The following is a 20,357-nucleotide window of genomic DNA, read 5'->3' as shown; positions in this document are numbered from 1 at the left end:
CTTTTATAAATATTTTTATCTGATGTTTATATTAACAATATTTATAATCAGGTGACATTTATTTATTTAAAAATTTTATTGGAGTATAGTCACTTTACAATGTTGTGTTATTTTCTGCTGTACAGTAAAGTGAATCAGCTATACATACACATATATCCCCCTTTTTTGGGATTTCCTTCCCATTTAGGTCACCACAGAGCACTGAGTAGAGCTCCTTGTGCTATATAGTGTGGGTTCTCATTAGTTATCTGCTTTATACACAGTGGTGTATATATCTCCCAATACATCCCACCCCTCCTTTCCCACCTGGGTGTCCAACAATCAGGTGAAATTTACTTAAATCGTACTCACCCTGGAACAATACCTAAGGAAGTGAGGCATAATGGATAAAATAGTGAACTTCATCCATCACTAGCACACCTGGCATATTTGGGCATCCAGACATTCCCTAGACTTTACTCCTCCTTGAGGGCAAAAAAACATGTCCTCATCACTCTAGGGGTGTTTTTATTGCCTACAAATAAAGAACTAGGTAAGGGAAAGTCAAATTAGTTGTAATAAAAGAAAAATAAATTTAAATATTGCTGATGACCTACTTTGTACCCAGCAGCATGCTTTTGAAATTAAGTTCTTCAGGTGTTTAAGCTTCAAATGAGGCAACACAGTTCCCTATGCGTGACAGGTTTTGATTTCTCCTCTGCCTTCCCTCACATATTTTTTTAGTAGAGTTTTTGTCTTTCTATATTAGCATCATAGAGCTCAGAGATTATCCCTTAATGTAGTCAATCTCTATACAACCTAGAATCCTGCTGTCTCTCCACTTCTCTCCCATAATCTCCCACCCAAGAAGAGGTCTATCTCCCTACTTCTTTCTATCTGCTTCCTCCTCTATTAGGTGCTTTCCTGGTGGCTCAGTTGGTAAAGAATCTGCCTGCGATGCAGGAGACAAGGGATCTATCCCCAGGTTGGGAAGATCCCCTGGAGAAGGAAATGGCAGCCCACTTCAGTACTCTTGCCTAGAAAATCCCATGCATACAGTAGCCTGCTGGGCTACAGTCCATGGGGTCCCAAGAGTCGGACACGACTATTAAATAGGAAGAATAATAGTGTCTCAAATGCAATGAGGCTGGAAAACAGCAATTTGGAGGGAGAGTCATGATTCTACCCTTCCCGCATTCTAGGCTTCATTTCTCAACTGCAAGTGAAACAGGGATTATAAGAAAACTAGTCTGCGCAGGAAATAACATCCAATATCCTGTGATAAACCATAATGTAAAAGACTATGAAAAACAGCATACGTATGACTGATCACTTTGCTGTACAGCAGTAGTTAAAACAACACTGTAATTCAACTTTACTTCCAAAAAAAAGAAAAAAAAATAGTCTCATGATTGCATTAGGAATTAAATAAGTTAATTCACGTAAGTCATCAGAGCAGTGCCTGGTTTATAGGAACAATTACGTAAGTGTCTGCTATCATGTGTATTTGTTTTTACAGTTCTTTTGTTTATTATTGTTATTATTGTTGCTTTGTGACTTCACCTCTGATTTGGTGTAAGAAAGTCAGATGAAGTGTGTCCCACACATACTTCTCTTCCAGGTAGAATTTTACCTGCAACATCAACCACTTCCTCCTCTGAAGTTACTCTGCCTTCCACTTGCCCTCACACTCTCCATGCCATCCCAGTGGCAAGGGTTAAACCTAAATGATTCTCTGGCTGGTGGCTGGAGCAACCCAACACAAATAGGAAGTTAGGTTAATTTCAGTCTCCCACTTCCCCTAACACTTCATGGCTGCTTTGGAACCCAGTAGCCTCACTGGAATTCAAATGCCCAGACAAAAGCAAGGATGAGAGAATCCTTAAGAGAGAATCACGCTTGGTCCCTCCAGAGAGGCCTGGCAGCCCTGACCCTGGTGAGCTGATGGTTCCGATGGACACACACAGATGTGTGTGGAAACCACAGCAGAAAGGACCATAGCAATTAAGCACTTCATTCAGTGATACACACCCTTCCAGGTGGGGTTGCGCTACCGTGATTGCACAATGTTTATCATTATTACTATTACTTCAAGGGCCAGGCAACAAATTAAAGTCAGAAAAGCAGCATATAAAAGTCACCCAAACCTCAAACGGAAAAAGGCCAGTAATTTTGCTGCTCCCAGCCTCTCATCAGTCATTTTCATATTTCCTCTGGGAAATCTAAAGATTTCCTCTTTAGAACTATAAAGAAAAGTACCCCCCCCCAGTTCAGAGGAATCCCAACCACTTTCCTGTAAATATTTTTGACCCCTGCCTCTGTGCAGAAAATAATCTAGTGTTATTTCTAGAAAGGCATGGAAATGTCTCCATAGAGAGAAGAGCCTGATCCCAACTTCAGAGAGTCTGTGTAAAATTCCCCACTAAGCTCCCACTTTCTGGCCTCCACACATTTCAAGATGACTACACAAGCCTGGTGTGTAAGGCATCAGATTGTAGCCTAGAAGGACATCCCACGTGTGGATCGGTAACAACCTTATTTCACAACCGAGGGACCCTGTTTCCAACAGTCTCATTCAAGGGTCTGCAAACTCTTCCCACAAAGGGCCAGGATAGTAAATATTTTAGATACTTTCTCCGTCGAAAGGACTCCGTATGTACACAAAGGGGAATGGCTGTCCCCAGTAAAATTTCATAGACACCGATACCTGGACCTGATATAACTTTCACACGTCATGGAATATTGTTCTTCTGACTTCTGTGCACAGATGTAAAAGCCATTGTGAGCGCATGGCAACAGGAAGACAGGTGTTGGTCCAGGTTTGGCCTCCTGGGGTCCAGCCATTTAGAAAAACAGAATGATCCTGACACTGAACAGCTGCCCTCATGTGGAGACAGTGCTTGTTCACTGCATCTTGATCTTCTCAGGGCATTAAGTTAATAATCCTTAATCAACCGCTCTTGCCCACATACCAGAGAGGCAGGTCTGTCTTATCAATGCAGAAACTGAGGCACTGAGCCGATCCAGAATGAGCCTGGGGAAAGGGGGCCCCAGAGGAGGTTCTCTTTTTTTAAAAAAATTTATGTTTATTGGGTCTTAGTTATGGCACGCAGGCTCTTTGGTCTTTGTTGCAGCATGCAGGATCTTATAGTTGCAGCACGTGAACTCTTGGTTTCTGCATTTGGGATCTAGTTTCCTGAGCAGGGATCAAACCCCAGCCTCCTGCATTGGGAGCGCGGCAGCTTAGCCACTCAACCACCAGGGAAGTCCCAGGGGAGGCTTTCTGAGAGCAATTCCACCTTGAACTCTGTGCCCTCATTGCCTGCTCATCTCAAGTACACACATTCTCCTGCAGAGCACTGCAAGAGCACTATTACTGCATCCTAATGGGATAATAGTATCTTCCATGACCCAGGATGGTGAAACTCTTTAATGCATCATTAATATATATTATCATAATATATATGATAATGAGGCAACCTATGTGGCTGAGCAAGTCCTGGCCCAACCCCAAGTCATCGCTGCTGTCAGTTCTGAGTTACGCCTCTGAGAAGCAGCACGTACTCACAGGGCAATTTCCCAAATGAAATGTCCCATTCTCATTTTCAAATCTGGACAACAAGTGCTGAACAAGCACATAAGGATCCACGCGTCAGGAGAATAATAGCCTGTTTAAGCCTTCTGCTGACTCCACTCTCCCCAGCCCCCTCATTCTTTCTCACCCCCCACCCATCCCTGCCTGCTCCCCTCCCACCAGAGTAGAAACACTTTGCTTCTCTGAATTCACCGGGAACAGAGCATTCTCAACAGGCTGCCACAGATCCATATCTCTTTGTTGTCCATCTGAAACTATCACAATATTGTTGAACGGCTATCCTCCAATATAAAATAAAAGGTTTAAAAAAATCATGAAAATAGGGACTTCCCTGGTAGTCCAAATGGTTAAGACTCCTCGTTCCCAAAGCAGGGGGCATAGGTTCGATCCCTGGTTGGGGAACTACGTCCCACTTGCCACAACTAAGGCACAGCGCAGCCAAATAAATAAATAAATAATGGTCTTAAAAAGTAAACATAAAGAGAGGGGAGAAAGATCCATATCTCCAACTGAGTCCTATTTCTACAATGGTTCTGAGGAGCTTAAGGGACCACTTTGGCATTCTCTCTACAAATTAATACCACCCCAAGGCACCTCCTCCTTCCTATCCCACCTGCTTCCAGCCAGCCCCCATCCCCTCTGAACCTGGATGACATCACTAGAAACTGCCTGCAGAAATCGCCACTATAAACAGTTGGAAAGAGCTGCTGCCCTGGTCACTGTGACTTCCTTCAGCCCACGGGAGAATTTCATTCACTCTTCTTAATCTAAAGGATTTTTCTCACGCTATGAAGGGGATCCACCAGTTAGTTTCATTGGCAGATACTTGGCTTCCTAAGATACCAGTGAGTAGTTAAGAAACAGCATTCCAGGAAAAATCCACGCAGAACCCTGTGCATTGAGCCCCTTCTATACAATGGTCATCATTACTGATCAGAAGCCAATCATAAAAGATCCCCATGAGCAACTGAAAGCTGTAATACAGAGGTTTTCTTTAGAACTCCCTCGGAATCACAGACTCAATAATATAGGAAGACAAGGATTACCCCCCAACCTGCCACCTCTTTCCACACCACCAATTAGAATATCAATTGCATTTCTTTCCCTCTCTTAGTACTTTGAGATAAGAAAATAAAAACACTCATATTCTCTTTCAGAAGAAAAGACTTTTCCTAACTCTGTTCTTCAAAGGAAAAAAAAATGCTGAGAAATTCTACCACTTTTCTAAAACAGTTCTTGAGATGCACAGCTGTATGATGAAACATTTCCTAGGGGTAAAAGAGTCCCGAGCAATTCTTGTAAAAAGTAAAGTAACAAAGCACATTTTGTGATGCCGTAGTGTTTGACTTGTTTGTGCCACTCATGTATGAATTCACAAAATTCTGAATTCACACTATAAACCGGAATGGTGGAGAGAATGAAACATACCTACACATGAAGACTTTCAACAGCTCACAGACCACCCAGGTTGCAGAGGCCTTCCAAGGCAGCCAGTGCAATGACATAACCCACAAGAATGCCCTAGAGTGAAGTGGTTTTTAAAGGATATTTAATTTTTCTTGAGTTTCATTCACCAGGAATAGTAATCATTCTCTAAAGGGCTGTGCTTCAGCCAACCAAGATGAGGTTATTATTATAAGATAATTAGTTGTAATAGAAGCTATCAATTACCAAGTACTTACGTGCCAGGAACTAATGCTAAGTGCTTTATACACATTATCTCATTTAACCTATATGACTAACCCTATTAGGTAGCTATTACTATCTTCCTTTTACAGATGAGGAAATTGAGTGTCAGAAAGACTAAATGACTTGCCTAAGGTCACACCAATGATAAAACACAAACAAATCCAGGACCATCTGACTCAAAATCCATCCAGTAGGATCATTCTGCTCAACAGCTTCATATATTTGAGTCATGGATATAAATTACCTCAATCTCATCCTTAAGCTGCCATCTACTACAGTGTTTCCCAAACTTGACTTTTCATTACAATCTCTTTTTCAAAATAGAGATTCCCAGAACTCACCCCAACCCGACAGGGGAGAATATGAAAGAAATTAATCTCTTATTCTTTTGTTTTAAACAATGCCAAAAAAACAGCCAGATTTTTTTCTCTCACTTTGAATTTCTCTTGGCTCAGTAATACTGCCCAGGCTCAGTTGCCCCTCGGCATGTGGGATGTTAGTTCCCCAACCAGGGATCAAACCCAGGTCTGCATTCCAAGGCAGATGCCATTGGACCACCAGGGAAGTCCCAGATTTTTATTTTTTTCCCCATTGAACTTAATAATGAGTATTTCACACACAAAAAATATTCAAAATCTTAACTCTCAAGGCAATTGGCTAGCATTCCATTGTTCAGTACTTTCTCTCTGGCTCAGAAGAATGAATAAATGAATGAACACAGGCATGCCTGGGAATTCCACTCTGGACTCCCACAGAAAAGCTTTATCCAGAAGAAGAAGCTTCCAGGGGCTTCCCTGGTGTCCAGTGGTTAAGATTCTGCACTTCTGATGCAGGGGTGTCAGTTTGATCCCTGGTCAGGGAACACTGATGTCCAGAAACGGTGACATGAGCTCAGAGTGACCCAGCCAGACGACTGCTGCTGCTGCTAAGTCGCTTCAGTCGTGTCCGACTCTGTGCGACCCCAGAGACGGCAGCCCACCAGGCTCCCCCGTCCCTGGGATTCTCCAGGCAAGAACACTGGAGTGGGATGCCATTTCCTTCTCCAATGCATGAAAGTGAAAAGTGAAAGTGAAGGCCCTCAGTCATGTCCAACTCTTAGCGACGCCATGGACTGCAGCCTACCAGGCTCCTCCATCCATGGGATTTTCCAGGCAAGAGTACCGGAGTGGAGTGCCATTGCAGCAGGCCCAAAGTCTGCCCACCACTCACTTCCTCCAAAGAAGACACTGCTGCTTATGATTCATCTGGAATTGTTCAGAAACATGTGAAATGATCATAAATACATTTGTATAATACATGTGTAAAGGAGTTAATACATTCAAAATCCTTAGGGAGCTGGCATTCACTGGACCTTTCCTTACACAGAGCATGGTGCCTCCACGCAAGAAGACATACTTGACTCCTAATTGACACACCTTCGTATGATCACAAAAAAGGTGATGGGTTTTATTTTCTTGGGCTCCAAAATCACTGCAGACGGTGACTGCAGCCAAGAAATTAAAAGAAGCTGATTCCTTGGAAAGAAAGCTATGACACACCTAGACAGCATATTAAAAAGCAGAGACATCATTATGCTGACAAACGTCTATATAATCAAAGCTACGATTTTTCCAGTAGTCATGTATGGATGTGAGAGTTGGACCATAAAGAAGGCAGAGTGCCAAAGAACTGATGCTTTTGAATTGTGGTGCTGGAGAAGACTCTTGAGAGTCCCTTGGACAGCAAGGAGATCAAACTGGTCAGTTCTAAAGGAAATCAACCCTGAATATTCATTGGAAGGACTGATGCTGAAGCTGGCCACCTGATACAAAGAGCAGACTCATTGGAAAAGACCCTGATGCTGAGAGAGATTGAAGGCTAAAGGGGAAGGGGGCAACAGACAATGAGATGGTTAGATAGCATCACCGACTCAGTGGACACGAGTCTGAGCAAACTCCAGGAAATAGTGAAGGACAGGCAAGCCTGGCCATGCTGCAGTCCATGGGGTCTCAAAGAGTCAGACACGACTTACTGATTGAACAACAACAACATATGATCACAGGATGGAACTTGATATTGAAAGAGACAGACCTGAGTTCCAGTCTCAACTCTGCCACTTCCTCACGGGATCGTGTTACGATTTTCTTAACCTCTCTGAGTTTTATTAATACTGTCCTCCTCTGAAAAACAGTGATAAACATAACTACTTTCTATAGAGTCTCCACCTAAGTGTAAATTACTCAGTTTAGAGGAGCACCGTTGGCTCCTCTAAAAATGGCTCACAGTTACCATTTATAATAGTTATTATTTTTACTTTCCCATTCTCTGAAAAGTGAAACACATTTTGTTTATGCAGCTAACTGCCCAGGCTCAATGTCCCAGTTTAAAAAAAAAGTAAAAATCCAGCCCTCCAGTAGGACATTCCTTTCTGCCGTCCTCCAAACTGAGGATTGAGAGCATGCTTCCGAGACCCACAGCTGTCTAACATGCTAAAAGCAATAATGAGTTGCCATGATATCCAGGGATAACAAAATTAACAACATTCTCTCCCCAAAAAAAATCTCCTCTGGGGAGAGTTAGCAATTATTTCAATCAAATGTTCAGTGGTGACAAAGAAAGGATTTGGGTTGGAACCTTAGTAAGATATATCCCCTTCTGTCAGTGAAACTTGTTCAAAGTTACCATAATACACCAAATCATTGCTCGTCCTTTCCCAAGTCGTTCCAAAGACAAGATCAAAGGTGGAGCGGCCAGATTTGCTGCCAGTAAATGGGCAGTCAGGGCAGCAGGAGCAAGACTGGCATTTTATCTTGCTTGGATAGCCGCACACACCCCATGGAGTGTGTTTCTCGATAGTGTTACTCCGTTCAGAGCCTCAAGCCTGGTAAGTCCATCTTGAAGGAATAAGATTTCACTGGAGAGACCCAGGAAAGGGACAGAGTGTGGCACAAATGAAGTTTCAATCTATTCTTCTCACCGTGGCCATTCTGTCCTTCCATACAGATAAGATCAAATGCAGAAGGCCTCACTCCCGTAGCCCTGAAAGTCTGTCCACTGGCAGCAGGTCTGCTAGATCCACCAGCCTTTCAGTCATGTCCAGTTTGGCCACCACCCTCCAGATGCAGTCATTAATTCCTGCAGACCTCGCCACACTGCCAAGTACCGAAGACAGCACAGCAACCCTGGCTATGGGCGGTAGGGATGGGATGTGGGCTCTGGATGCTTTGATCTATTTGCTTCTCCATTTATATATGGATTCTGGAGAGAGGCTTCCCAGCTGGTGCAGTTGGTAAAGAATCTCCCTGCCAATGGAGGATATGTAGGGAAACCCAGGTACGATCCCTGGGGCTGGAAGATCTCCTGGAGGAGGAAATGGCAACCCACTCCAGTATTATTGCCTGGAGAATCCCATGGACAGAGGAGCCTGGTCGGGGTCCAGGAGGACCCCAGTTCACAGGGTCACAAAGAGTCAAACATGACTTAGCACTCAAGCACCCTGTACCTTACTTTGGACAGAGGGGTGGTTTTGGAAGGAGAAATGCTTTGGCAAACTCTTGACTGTACAGACTGTTTCATTCATACCAAGGAGTACGTTCCCTCTGAAGGGACATAGAAAGATAGAGCTCCCAAAGTGTCAGGTTTTTGTCACAGTACCTTAAAGCAACATTTATACATTGCAACTATTCTGCAGAGAAAAGAAGAATGTGTGGGCTGTTAAGAGAGGCTGAACAAAGCACCTGCCACCACAGTTGTCATTGGAGAGTAATGTGGTCCAGGTTAACCTCTCCAAACCAACAGGACGACCATCCATCACCCCTAACAGACAGCTCTCTGTGTGATTACCATGGTAACAGTTCTCATTCCTTCCTAACAATCCCTGACACCACACATCAAAGTTTTAAAATCAAATCATGGTTACAGACTATAAAGAGAACTCAACCGCTTATGTGCCAACATCCACATGATTCTTCCCAGCTAAGGAGCTATGTTTTTTTTAACAGTTTTTGATTCTTTGGTATTCACCAATGTCCCTAGACAAATTTTAAGTTAAACTGTTAATAGCAATGACCACTGGTCAAAAGCCAAGGGTGGCATATCATTTGAGCAGATAAATAGCAAAGCAGGATGCAATCAAAGGCAATTTACTGGGATTTTGAAACACCATTAAGAAAGAGAGGAAAGAATCTCATGACTCTTGCTTGCATGATCACTGAGGGGTATTTAGAGAAAACAAACACACAGTTTATCAGCAATTCCCTCCTGCCTCCAAGCCCAACTCAGAGCCCATTTATTCAGATGCCAAAGCATTACTTGGGGGAACAGCAGTTATCTTGGTGATAAACAACATCCCCATCCAACCAGGGTAGGTAAGTGAGATCCAAAACCCAATTTCAGAAGCCTCTTTGGTTGTTTCAGGGTGAGCGTACACACATGTGTAATTATAAAGTTCTTTCCCTACTATGAGTATGAATACAGGAAGCTTATATTTAAAAGTTTCTGTTTCAGGATAGAAAGCTATTAAGAAAGCCATCAAAAGTCCCCAAGACCAAGAGGTGTATGAATATGTGGAGTCTCCTGTACTATCATTTTCAAAGTTTATACTATAAAAAATTTCAAACATGCAGAAAAGTCCAAAAAATAATGTAAGGAACTTTTTTGTGCCCGTGACCAAACTTTGTCCAATATTTATGCCTGGATATATTGACATTAGGCCTTTTCTTTTCCTTAATAAATAAATTACTACACAGGAAAATAAAAAATCTGTGTGTAGCCCTCCCAATTCCATGCACCTGCTTTCCTAAACAATATAACAGTATCAGTCTGCACGTTTTCCAGCATTATATACATGGTATCACTCTACAGCTTGTTTTTCCTCAGCCTTGTATTTCTAAATCTTATCTGTCTTAATACAGTTAGGTCTGGGTCATCCATTTTCGGGTTTCCTTAGTGGGGCAGTAGGAAAGAATCTGCCCAGCAATGTTAGGAGACAGGAGACGAGGTTTCGATTCCTAGGTCGAGAAGATACCCTGGAGAAGGAAATGGCAACCCACTCCAGTATTCTTGCCTGGAAAATTCCATGGACAGAGGAGCCTGGTGGGCCACAGTCCAGGGGGTCGCAAAGAGTTGGACACAACTGAGCATGCGCAAACACACACACACACACACACACACACACACACACACTCATTTTCTTATTGCATGAATTTAACTGCATGAATATAATACATATGATTTTTTCCTCTGAAGGCAGTTAGACTGTTTGAGACTTTTCATTAGCATAAACAACAGAGACATGAACATTCCTCTCCCACTGTCCCGTTGCCCACACGCAGTGATTTCTCAGGGTGTGAACACAGGTGGAAGTACCGGATCGAGGGCTTCTGTGTGTATGTGCAGTTTCAGGTCCTGCCACATGGCTTCCAAAGTAATTGTACCAAACGACACTCCCACCATCAGGGGATGAGGGTGCCTATTGTTCCGCACCCTTGTCATCAAGCAATAGCATCAGACTCTTTCATGCTTTCCTGTCCGATGGGTATGAAACGGTACCTCATTTTCGTTTGTGTTTTCTTGATTACCAGGAAAGTCCTTTTCATGTTCACTGGACATAGATCTTCATTTCTATGAATTGCCAATTTTTCTACTTGCATTTTTTCCGTTTTTCAAGCTGTCTTTTTACATTTATTCTGGGCTGAGCTGGGTCTTTGTGGCTTTTCGTGGGCTTTTCTCTAGCCGCAGTGAGCAGGGGCTACTCTCTAGCTGTGCAAGGGCTTCTCACTGCGGCGGCTCCTCTTGTTGCGGAGCACGGGCTCTAGAACTCGGGCTTCAGTAGTCGTGGCACATGGGCTTAGTTGTTCCCTGGCATGTGGGATCTTCCCAGACCAGGGATCGAACCCAGTCCCCAGCATTGGTAGGCAGATTCTTATCCACTGTGCCACCAGGGAAGTCCTACTTGCAGGTTTCTTTCTTAATTGGTCTGGAAGAGATGTTTATACATTCTGTGACTTTGGGAAAGTTACTTAATTTCTCAGCTTCCCATTAGAAAAGTAGAGATAACATCTCTTAGGAATAATCGGAAACAGATCAAAAAGCACTGAATCCAGTGCCTGTTACACATAGAGCCTCAAAACAAGTCACTATTTCCATTATTGTGATGAAGATGAAGAATGAGGTTTAGAGTATGCATTTGTAGCCTTCCTCCCCAGTTCACAGCTCCTTTGGGATAAATGCTGCAGGACTCAGGAAGGGGACTCCGAGCATCTCTTACTCCGACTTCCCCTAGATACAAGAACATAATAGGATTCTGTTGTTTACAAGTCTCTATGAGGAACGTGTGCAGTGCTGATTCTCCCAGACAGCTTAAACGAAACATCAAAGTGACACATCCTCCAATCGACAAGCGACCGTGATCTTGTCTGCAAAAGGACCATGACCCTGAATTTCAAGTACCTGCATGAAAAGGGAGGGGGGCAGGAGATGGTAGAAACTGGCAGTTAAGTCAGTGCTAGAGACCTGTTGGTGTTCCTGGGATGGAAGCACAGCCTTGACTTCATGAGATGCCACCAAGCCCAAGACCTCTGCATGTCCCTCACAGAAGAATTGCAAAAAGACAATCATCCTCTCACATATCAAACACAGAAGTGTTTTTTTTAATAGTGACCAAAAGTACATTGACATCACCTCGGTAGCAAGCACTCTGTGAAAATACTTACGTATCCCTACTATCCAGAAGCACATGTTTCTAAGGGCATGGTGGTGCACTAGAGAGATGTAATAAAAAGGAATCACGTAAGCCTCTCTGCTCAGACTCTTAACATATTTAATTTTGTGCCAAGAGCCTCCCAGGTTGGCTTCGACTCAGCTGCATCTTGGCTTCTCCTTGGAGAAAAGCCACGTTCATCCTCATGAACTCTGCCAGGGGAGTCGGGAGCGTTTACAGCTGACCTCCAGGCCGATCAAGAAGTCCTGACATCAGCTTCAACAGGTGACTGGCACCTCATCTCTCCCTCCAGATTCAGTTTCCACCAGCACTCAAGAAACCAGAGACTTTCCTCAGTGACCCTCCTCCTGCTTTCTGCAGAGCAATCATGTGTAAGCGTCAACTCCAGCCCAAATATAATTAGACCCTCTTCTGATATCTATCTGGGTGTACTGCTTTCTTCCTTAAATGTGTGCCAAGTTTCCGCTTCCAAGAAGTTAAATCGCCATATAAAAATGCCCTGGTGATGATAAGTAATTAGACACTGTAATGGAAAATTAACTTTGTTTTTATTTAGAGCATTCATTTTAACAAGACATTTCTTTTTCTAACTGTTATTAAACTGCAATAAAAATAAATTAAATTCTGAGGGTTTGCAAGGCATTTCTGGTGAAAAACAAACAGCTCTCCTCCTGGACAAGAGTATTTCTGATTTTATTAATATCACTAAGTTGGTGCATGGTCCTGGTCTAAACCCCATTCTTGATCAGTCCTAAGGCCAATTCTAATCCTGTCGTCTGTGTTATGGAAGGAGAAACAACCATTCCAACATCACAGCAGCTGAAATGGAGGCAGGCATGCCGGGTGAGACGGAGGGCCTTTGCCTCACATGGGAAGTCTATACCCGAAGGTTCTCTATTTTTCTTTCTCTCCTTCCTCCTCTTTGTCGTACTGTTCCCAAAAGACCTGCAGCCCAGTGATTTGCAACAGGCCAGAGAGCACCTGTTGGTTTTGGCAAGTTCTGGGTTAGAAGGGGGTGAAGCTAGCAGAGTCGGGGGTCCATGAGAAAAACGCCACCATCTCAAAATCAGAATGGACACTGACACTCCCCAAGAGAACGCAGAATGAGACCTCTATCTATCCATCTAACCAAAGCCCCACGGCCTCTAATCATATTCCAGCTAGGAGGTCAGCAATGGTGTCGCCAAGGGACCCAAAGTATCTTCACTCTGGATAGATAGAGATGATGTAGGCTCCAACACCAAAGTCCCCAGAAAGCAGGGCGCTTCTGGTCCTGCCCTGCCGAACTTCCACCCCTGATCCTCTTCCTTCTGACCTCAAAACAAAGTGCAAACAGCACCTAAAAATGCTCTGAGTTCACACAGGCTCAGTCCTGCACCGTGAGGCCTAAATGTCAGGCAGGGCACTGGTGCCAGGCTCTTCCCTGAGGGGTCCCCAGGGAGGTGTCTAAGTAAAATCAACGTTGGTCATTTCCTCTCCACTCAGGGACAGAAGAATCTTAGAAGCCACCTTTGTGTCACCCCTACAGTCACCCTGAAGGGCGCTGTGCTACATATAAGGTGGAATCAAGTGGCTTCAAGAGTTTCAAAGAAACCTACTCTTTTTCTTTTTCCCTATTCCGTCTCTTTTCTCATTTTCATCTCTCTTTACAATCTCAACAAAGTCTTACCATCGTTACTACTTTTCACATAGATTTCTTGGATGTAAAAATGTAACAGTCTTTTCATTTAGATTTCCGAGGGATGTTAAAACTAGCAACTGTATACGGGCTATGCTGGGATCACAAATTCTATTTTCAACCCAGAGGTACAACTGACACTGTAGGAAACCGGTTTCATAAAAGATTTATTATATATACAGTGTCAGTTGAGTTGCATTTAAGGAGGTTAATATGACAATTTAGGTGCTGATAATACCCTTCAGGTGGAGCTCAAAGAGAAAATTCCAGATGGTTAGCAAAAGGATTTAATTGTTATGCGTGCGTGCTCAGTCGCTTCAGTCATGAAGTTCAGTCGTCTCCGACTCTCTGCAACCCTGCCAGGCTCCCCTGTCCACGAGATTCTCCAGGCAAGAATACTGGAGTGGGTTGCTATGTCCTTAATGTCCACAATTCTAAATTGCCCAAACAGACTTCAGAGGACCACAAAGAAAACTAGGCAGTGGCTCTACAGGTACTTCAGAGAAAGGTTTAAAATATCCCCACTGTTAGTTAAGACTTTAAATAAACTTAAAAATAATGAGACTGCCGTCACCAACCAAGTGCAAATATTTATTGAATTAAATTACTGAGTTAAATGATACTGAAGATTATAGACTTTTGGAAAGGCATTTTTAACTTGCTAAATTTGGAATCACTTTCCCATTTCCCATTAGAAAAAGCAGAACCAGAGAAGAAACTGCTAATAAACTCCTTAAAACTGACTCCAAAGGAATCCCCTTAGCCTCTCTATTTTGCAGAGGCGTTATAAAATTTAAGGAGGAAAGAGACGACAGCTGAGGATCCCAAAAGAGCTCAGTATCCCAAAAGAACTCCACTCCAAATATATTCTGACCCTGAGTCCTCTACCCCATGCATTCCTCAGTTTATTTACCCTGAGAATGGGAACAGGAAAGACAGAGATGAGTAATTGCTAATAAAAGCCCATTTGCCTCTGGCAGAAATACAAATGCCTGTTGATAAAGACCATTTTCCAAACCCAGAGTTTATATTTCTCCATCAACATTTCAGGGCCCAGGAGCCAGGCTCCCAAGATCCAATGGGTTTTGGGCTCTAATTTTAAAAAACTGAGCTACAATCTGGGGACTCACTGGAGCCAACTCATGAAGCAGCAGCCAGCTCCCTAACTCCCAAAGAAGTCATCACACATGTCCACACCTCATTTCATTCTTAACCAGGATGACACTCAATCTTTATGATAAAAATTGAACCTGAGGACACCACCCAAAAGAACTTGTTTCTCTTAGACCCACCAAAGAATAAAAGGTTCTCAAAGCCACCTCCTATGATAAACACCCTTCCCCACATGCCCCTTTTAATTGACTGGCTGACTGTCTCCTGGGTGTGACTGTTCAGATTTATCCCAGGTGTGTAACTGAGTTGGAAAAATCTTCCTGAGTTCTGAGTACCCTAATATGAAAGGCAGCAGTGTACAGTGTGGGCTGAAAGTACATCTAAGCTGTCATATTGCACTGATGTGACCACAGCACTTTTTTTTTAACTTTTAATTTTGTACTGGGTATAGTCAATTAACAGACAATGTTGTGATAGCTTCAGGTGAAGTGAAGGGTCTCAGCCATACATTACATGAAACTCTTCTCCATACTGTGGCAGCCTGGATGGGAGGGGAGTTTGGGGACTTTGCAAAAAATAAAAGTATGTCTACTTGGGAAGCTTGGTCTATGATTGATATGTTTCCTTCCAGCTCTAAAACTCACCAGTCAGCTCTACAATACTGGCTACTGGAGGTCCCAGAGACAGTCAACAGAACCCAGAGAAGAGAAAAGGAATTAAACTATAGGTTTCAGTAAGATCACTGAAAATCATGTAGTGGTCACGGGTTGTAAAATGTTCAAATATCACAGTCAGCTCCCCCTAAACATGCATGTCAAAGACCTAGGGTAATTCTAGGTTATAAGTGTCAATAATTATAATGCTATATGTAATTATGCACAGTGCATTGGTTTCTCAGTATCCTCATATGAAAACTCATAGGGTAAATCGTAACAACTCATTTTTGTGATTCAAATTCCTCATTTTTTCCAAACACTCCTCAAATTTAGAAACCCTGCCCATTTCTAAAGATCAAACTGAAAGAGAGATTCTTCCAAAGGAACTGTGACGATACCTCTGCAATGTTCTGTCCTGAGAAGCCAGTTCAAGCGACTCTCCCACCAAGAAACAGTCATCACAACCAGAAAAATAAAACAATGCACCAAAGAGTTAAATATGATATCATACACTGCAAGTCGTATTTCACTTCAATCACTGTCAACATTCTAATATTTATGAGAGATCATCACTGGCTTCTAAACGGCAATATCGTTCCCCTCTGAATAAAGATTACTGTTATCAGATTTTAAAATATGAACAACATGTTATAAACTCAATTCTAAACATGTTCCACATTCATCAATGCTTGGAATAACAATTTTTTTTTCAAATGGAGACTCTCTTTAAGTTATTTCATTTTAAATTTAATGACAAATGTTCCTTTAGTTTGGCTTTAAGAAAAGGATTGCTTCACTCAATATCTATTATATGATGTAAGAGATCTATTAGGAAACTTAAATCCATTTAGAGATTGCATCCTAAAACTAAAATTACTATATTTTAATAAGAAAAGACCTGTTCAAACAAATAGTTTTTTTTTGAAGATAAGTATTCCATCAAGGTTAGAGTATCTAATAATAAATTACTGTCAAGCGATTATCTGCCTGATGAAAAACGTTTCCATTTCTCAGTTTACTTGAATACATGCTCTTCTGCCTGAGGAGATCGCTATCATAAATTGACATTTGGATTGCTAAATCTAAACAACACAGATTGCTTAATTATGTAGAGGCTTCTAAAACACTGTAGCTTTTTCTCTACAATTTTATGTACTTATTGTGGAGGGTGGTCACTTTACTATCTTAGTTTTCATTATTTTATCTGACAAAGTTGACTTCTCTTAGTTATTTAACCTTAAAACAGCAAAACCAAAGGATGAGACAGTTCAGTAACTTTAATTCCAATTATGCCTTTCACTTGATTTGAATATTTTATTCATTGGTTCCACCAAAAGTGCTAAGGTATTTATTTCTATCCTTATATACATATATATGTATATATAGTTTCCTTACGGATGCCAGCAACTTATTGCTGTTTTTTTCAATTAATAAAAATTAAGTTAAAAAAAAACTAAGTTCATCCAATCTAAGATTTGTGAACCTGAATATTACTGTTGAAAGCAAAACCTTCAAAGCGTGGTATTTGCAAAGCCTTTGAGAAGTCGTTAATGGTATTCCCATGATCTAATACATGTAAGGCTTTAACTGTAATCGTAAACCCACTGAAAGCTTATGATCTGAAAGGATGGACTATTGTAGCCAGTTTTCTTGGGTTTAATTCCACTGGCCAATCCCAGTTTCTATATTTTAAATCTCAACTAAAGCAAAATCATAACACACTTTTCAAAAGAACAACCTAAAGAAATCAAGCGCGGGAATGATAGGGAAAGAATGTCAGTGCCAACAACCATGCTTCCCAACAAACCATCAAAGAACTTCAAGAGTACAAGACTGAGCAAAATGTTTAGTTTGTGAAATATGTGCAATTCACTCTTAACACTCACAAAAGTACATATGAATCATTGTATTTTCCTCTGATTTATGTCCCGCACAAGATTCAATAAAACATAGAACTTACTCAGCTTTGACTGATGACTGGATCATTGTTTTTGGAGGCTATTTATTACTCTTTTTCTGGCATGATTTCTTCTATGATCCAACTCTGTGACTGCTAAAAGCCAGGAAAAGCTGCCTTCAAGTCAACGCATGGTACAAAGTCACTAAAAAGTTTGCAGGCATCAGCCTATGCCAAGGTGCTTAGGAAAAGTTGTTCTTCTTTGTCCTAGGGACCCCCAGGTATGCAATGTCTTTGCAGGGTTCATGGAGATTTATGATTAAAACAGATCCTCTCTTTTTCCTTTAAGGGATTTGAGTTTTTTCGGGAAATAATTCTTCATACTCAATACAAGGTTCAGCCTACCTTCTCTCTTCAAGATCTATGTGGACGAGTCATCCCAGGGCTAACGCACAGCAGATACACAAAAGTAAAAACATCAACATCAACCATATCTGTCTTGTTTCTAAAATTTCTTCTTCATTTCCTGTTTCGTAAATTTCTTGGCTTTTGAAATTCAGTATTTCAAGTCTTGCTCTAGGCTATCAGATCTAACTTCACCTTACAGACAAATTGTATTTTACAAAGGAGTAACTGAATAGAATATTCATTTATTACCAAACACATGTAGCAACAACTTGGTTGTGAAAGAACTACTGTATCTATTCATACACTTATTTACTGATTTCCCTAAAGAGCCTGTCAATGGAGCCAACAGAAAATGTAGTATTCCAAGCATTGTGTATCAGCAGTTGGCCCAAGATTACAAAATCGTCTTTGAAAACCATTGCTAACACTTCCCTTTACTTTTTCAATGTTAGTACAATTAAATTCATTTATTTCATATCACTCATGCAACAAACATAACTTCAAAGGGTCTTTCAGTTTGGAAATACTAAACTTTTTACCCTCAGTTAAAGCACAGTCAACAGGTTTTTTTGATAAAAAAAAATTTTTTTTTGCTACACCCACGTTTGGATAGTCTAAATCCAAATTATAATGATTTTATAATTATAATACCAGGGCACTATGAAACTTGGAGCTTCTCTTAATGTAAAGTTTTTTTTTTAATACCTTTGGATTTATTTTCTACATAAACCTACGACTTTTAAAATATATTTATTAAGTGCTCTTTATCTTTCCCAAGGGTCTTAGCTCTTATGGAGAAAGGAAACCAGACCTGAGGACCGTTTTTATTGTGAGCATTGTTTCTCACTCGCTTAGAACTCAGGGGGTTGTGCTTGCCGCACAACGCCACACTTCCCAGTACTACTTCCTCAGAAGGCGAGCCTTTAAAGTAAACTTCAGCGGACTCAAGATTTTTCTGGGAGCCTCAGGATACTACTGATTCACATGTAAAATTCTCACTGGAGACAGGAGGGGGTTGGACGAGTTAACTCAGGTGAGAAACAATGATATAGGCGCTGAACCAGGTCAGGGGGTGCCTTTTGTGCCCGAAAACAAGCCTTTTCTGCCGGAAAACCACAGCGGCGCTGGGAAGAAGGAAGGTTCTCCTGCCGGCGGATCCCAAGGCGCTGCGGAGCCGCAGTTTCTTGGGGGCGCGCTGCTGTGACTGCGTTTCCAAACTGGCCATCGACACCTTGCAGGGCCTTTCCCCAAGTTGCAGAGGCCTCTGCCATGCTAGCCGCGGAGAATCCTAGTTCCCTTGCAGGGGCCCAGAATTCCCGGGTTCTTTCCTCTCGCCCTCGGGTGCGAGAACAGAGGTGGTCAAGCGCCCGACCCCGGTGCCAAAGCTGCCGCACCCCACTGCGCCCCCGCGGGCCGTCTTACCGGTACAGGAATGCAGGGGCTTGGGTCGCACGACCAGCGACGGGCACACGGAGTAGAGGGAAAGTTTCTCAAAGTAATCGCAGGTCTCCTTGGAGAGGATCTCGTCGATCATGAAAGTCTTGTAGCGCCGCCTGGCTGCTTTGAGTTGGCCGGGCGAGCTCAGCCTCAGCTCCGCGTGGCAGTGCATGGTGAGCCCGGGCGAGCTCCCGCCAGCCGGGGCCGTGGGGCTGGCGCGCCGGCGGGGGCCTCGGCCCGGCTCCTCCGCGGCCAGGAGGCGGCGGGGCTCAGGAGGCGTGCGGAGGGGAGGCGGCACCAGGCGCGCCGGCCGCGCGTCTAGACCCACCCGCGGATCAGCATCTTCGCGGAGCCTTTTGGGGACATCGCAGCTGTCAATCAGCGCGCGCTTCCTGCGGGGCCGGGTGCGGAGCTGCGCCTAGGGCTGGCCGCCGAGGGGCGTCGGCGCCCACCCCGCCCAGCCCGCCTGTACAACCCGGCGCGGACCTGCGCGCCTAGTGCCTGCCGCTCGCGATCGCCTCCTCCCGCCTCTCAGCGTCTAGCGCTCTTCTGCCTGCCTATTTTAAGACACTTGCTTTGGCTCTCCTCCCCGCCCCCCTCCCGGGACGAGCTCCAGGTGTGTGTGCAGTGTGCGCGCCCATGTGTGCGCGCGGTGAGGGGAGCGCGCGCCGCCCCCGCCTGCCGGCCAGGCCTCAGCTGGCCGCTGCCCGCGTCTAGCCGGACGCTCTGGGCATGATGCGCTCCCGGTCCCGCTCCCATCGCCAGCACCCAGCCGGCCGGCACGTCCTGATCTGTTACTAGAAAGAAGTGGAGACCTCGCCGTGGCTCCCGAGACTGCGGACCCCAGAATTGGCGACCCCCAGCATCTGGTTTGCCTTCTTCCCTCTCCACCTGGACTTCCGGAGGCCGTTTCCCGAGGACCACGGCATCCCCTCGTGTTCCTTAGGCTCGCAGCCCACGCCCAGCCCGCGCGCTCCAGCACCCGGAGTGTGCGCTGGAATCGCGAACTTAATGGTTCCACGGAGATAAGCCATCAATGACCCTAGCGCTGTCCGTTATCCCACCAGTAAACTAAAAAAAAAAAGAGAGAGAGTAGAGAGAGGAGTCAGTAAAAACGTGTTTTTAATTCTTGAACTCTGTTTATAAAACTTTTTTCGTCTCCAGGAGGACCAGCGGAGCGTGACTGCCGGTGCGGCCGGTCCTCG

At 43.5% G+C, this 20,357-nt stretch overlaps 1 protein-coding gene across 1 annotated transcript in view; it reads right to left on the bottom strand.

Annotated features, from left to right (window-relative positions):
- Nucleotides 1-19,383, bottom strand: part of BARX2 (BARX homeobox 2) — a 77,709-nt gene extending 58,326 nt beyond the window's left edge. Inside the window, exon 1 of the mRNA XM_052662199.1 lies at nt 19,138-19,383. Coding sequence (XP_052518159.1) covers nt 19,138-19,324 — 187 coding nt within the window. The 5' untranslated portion in view covers nt 19,325-19,383. The remainder of the gene's footprint in view (nt 1-19,137) is intronic.
- Nucleotides 19,384-20,357: the final 974 nt, after the last annotated feature.

The sequence above is a fragment of the Budorcas taxicolor genome, chromosome 25 (genome assembly GCF_023091745.1).
Source record: "Budorcas taxicolor isolate Tak-1 chromosome 25, Takin1.1, whole genome shotgun sequence".
Lineage (NCBI taxonomy): Eukaryota > Metazoa > Chordata > Mammalia > Artiodactyla > Bovidae > Budorcas > Budorcas taxicolor.
This window is presented reverse-complemented; position numbering and strand designations above follow the sequence as displayed.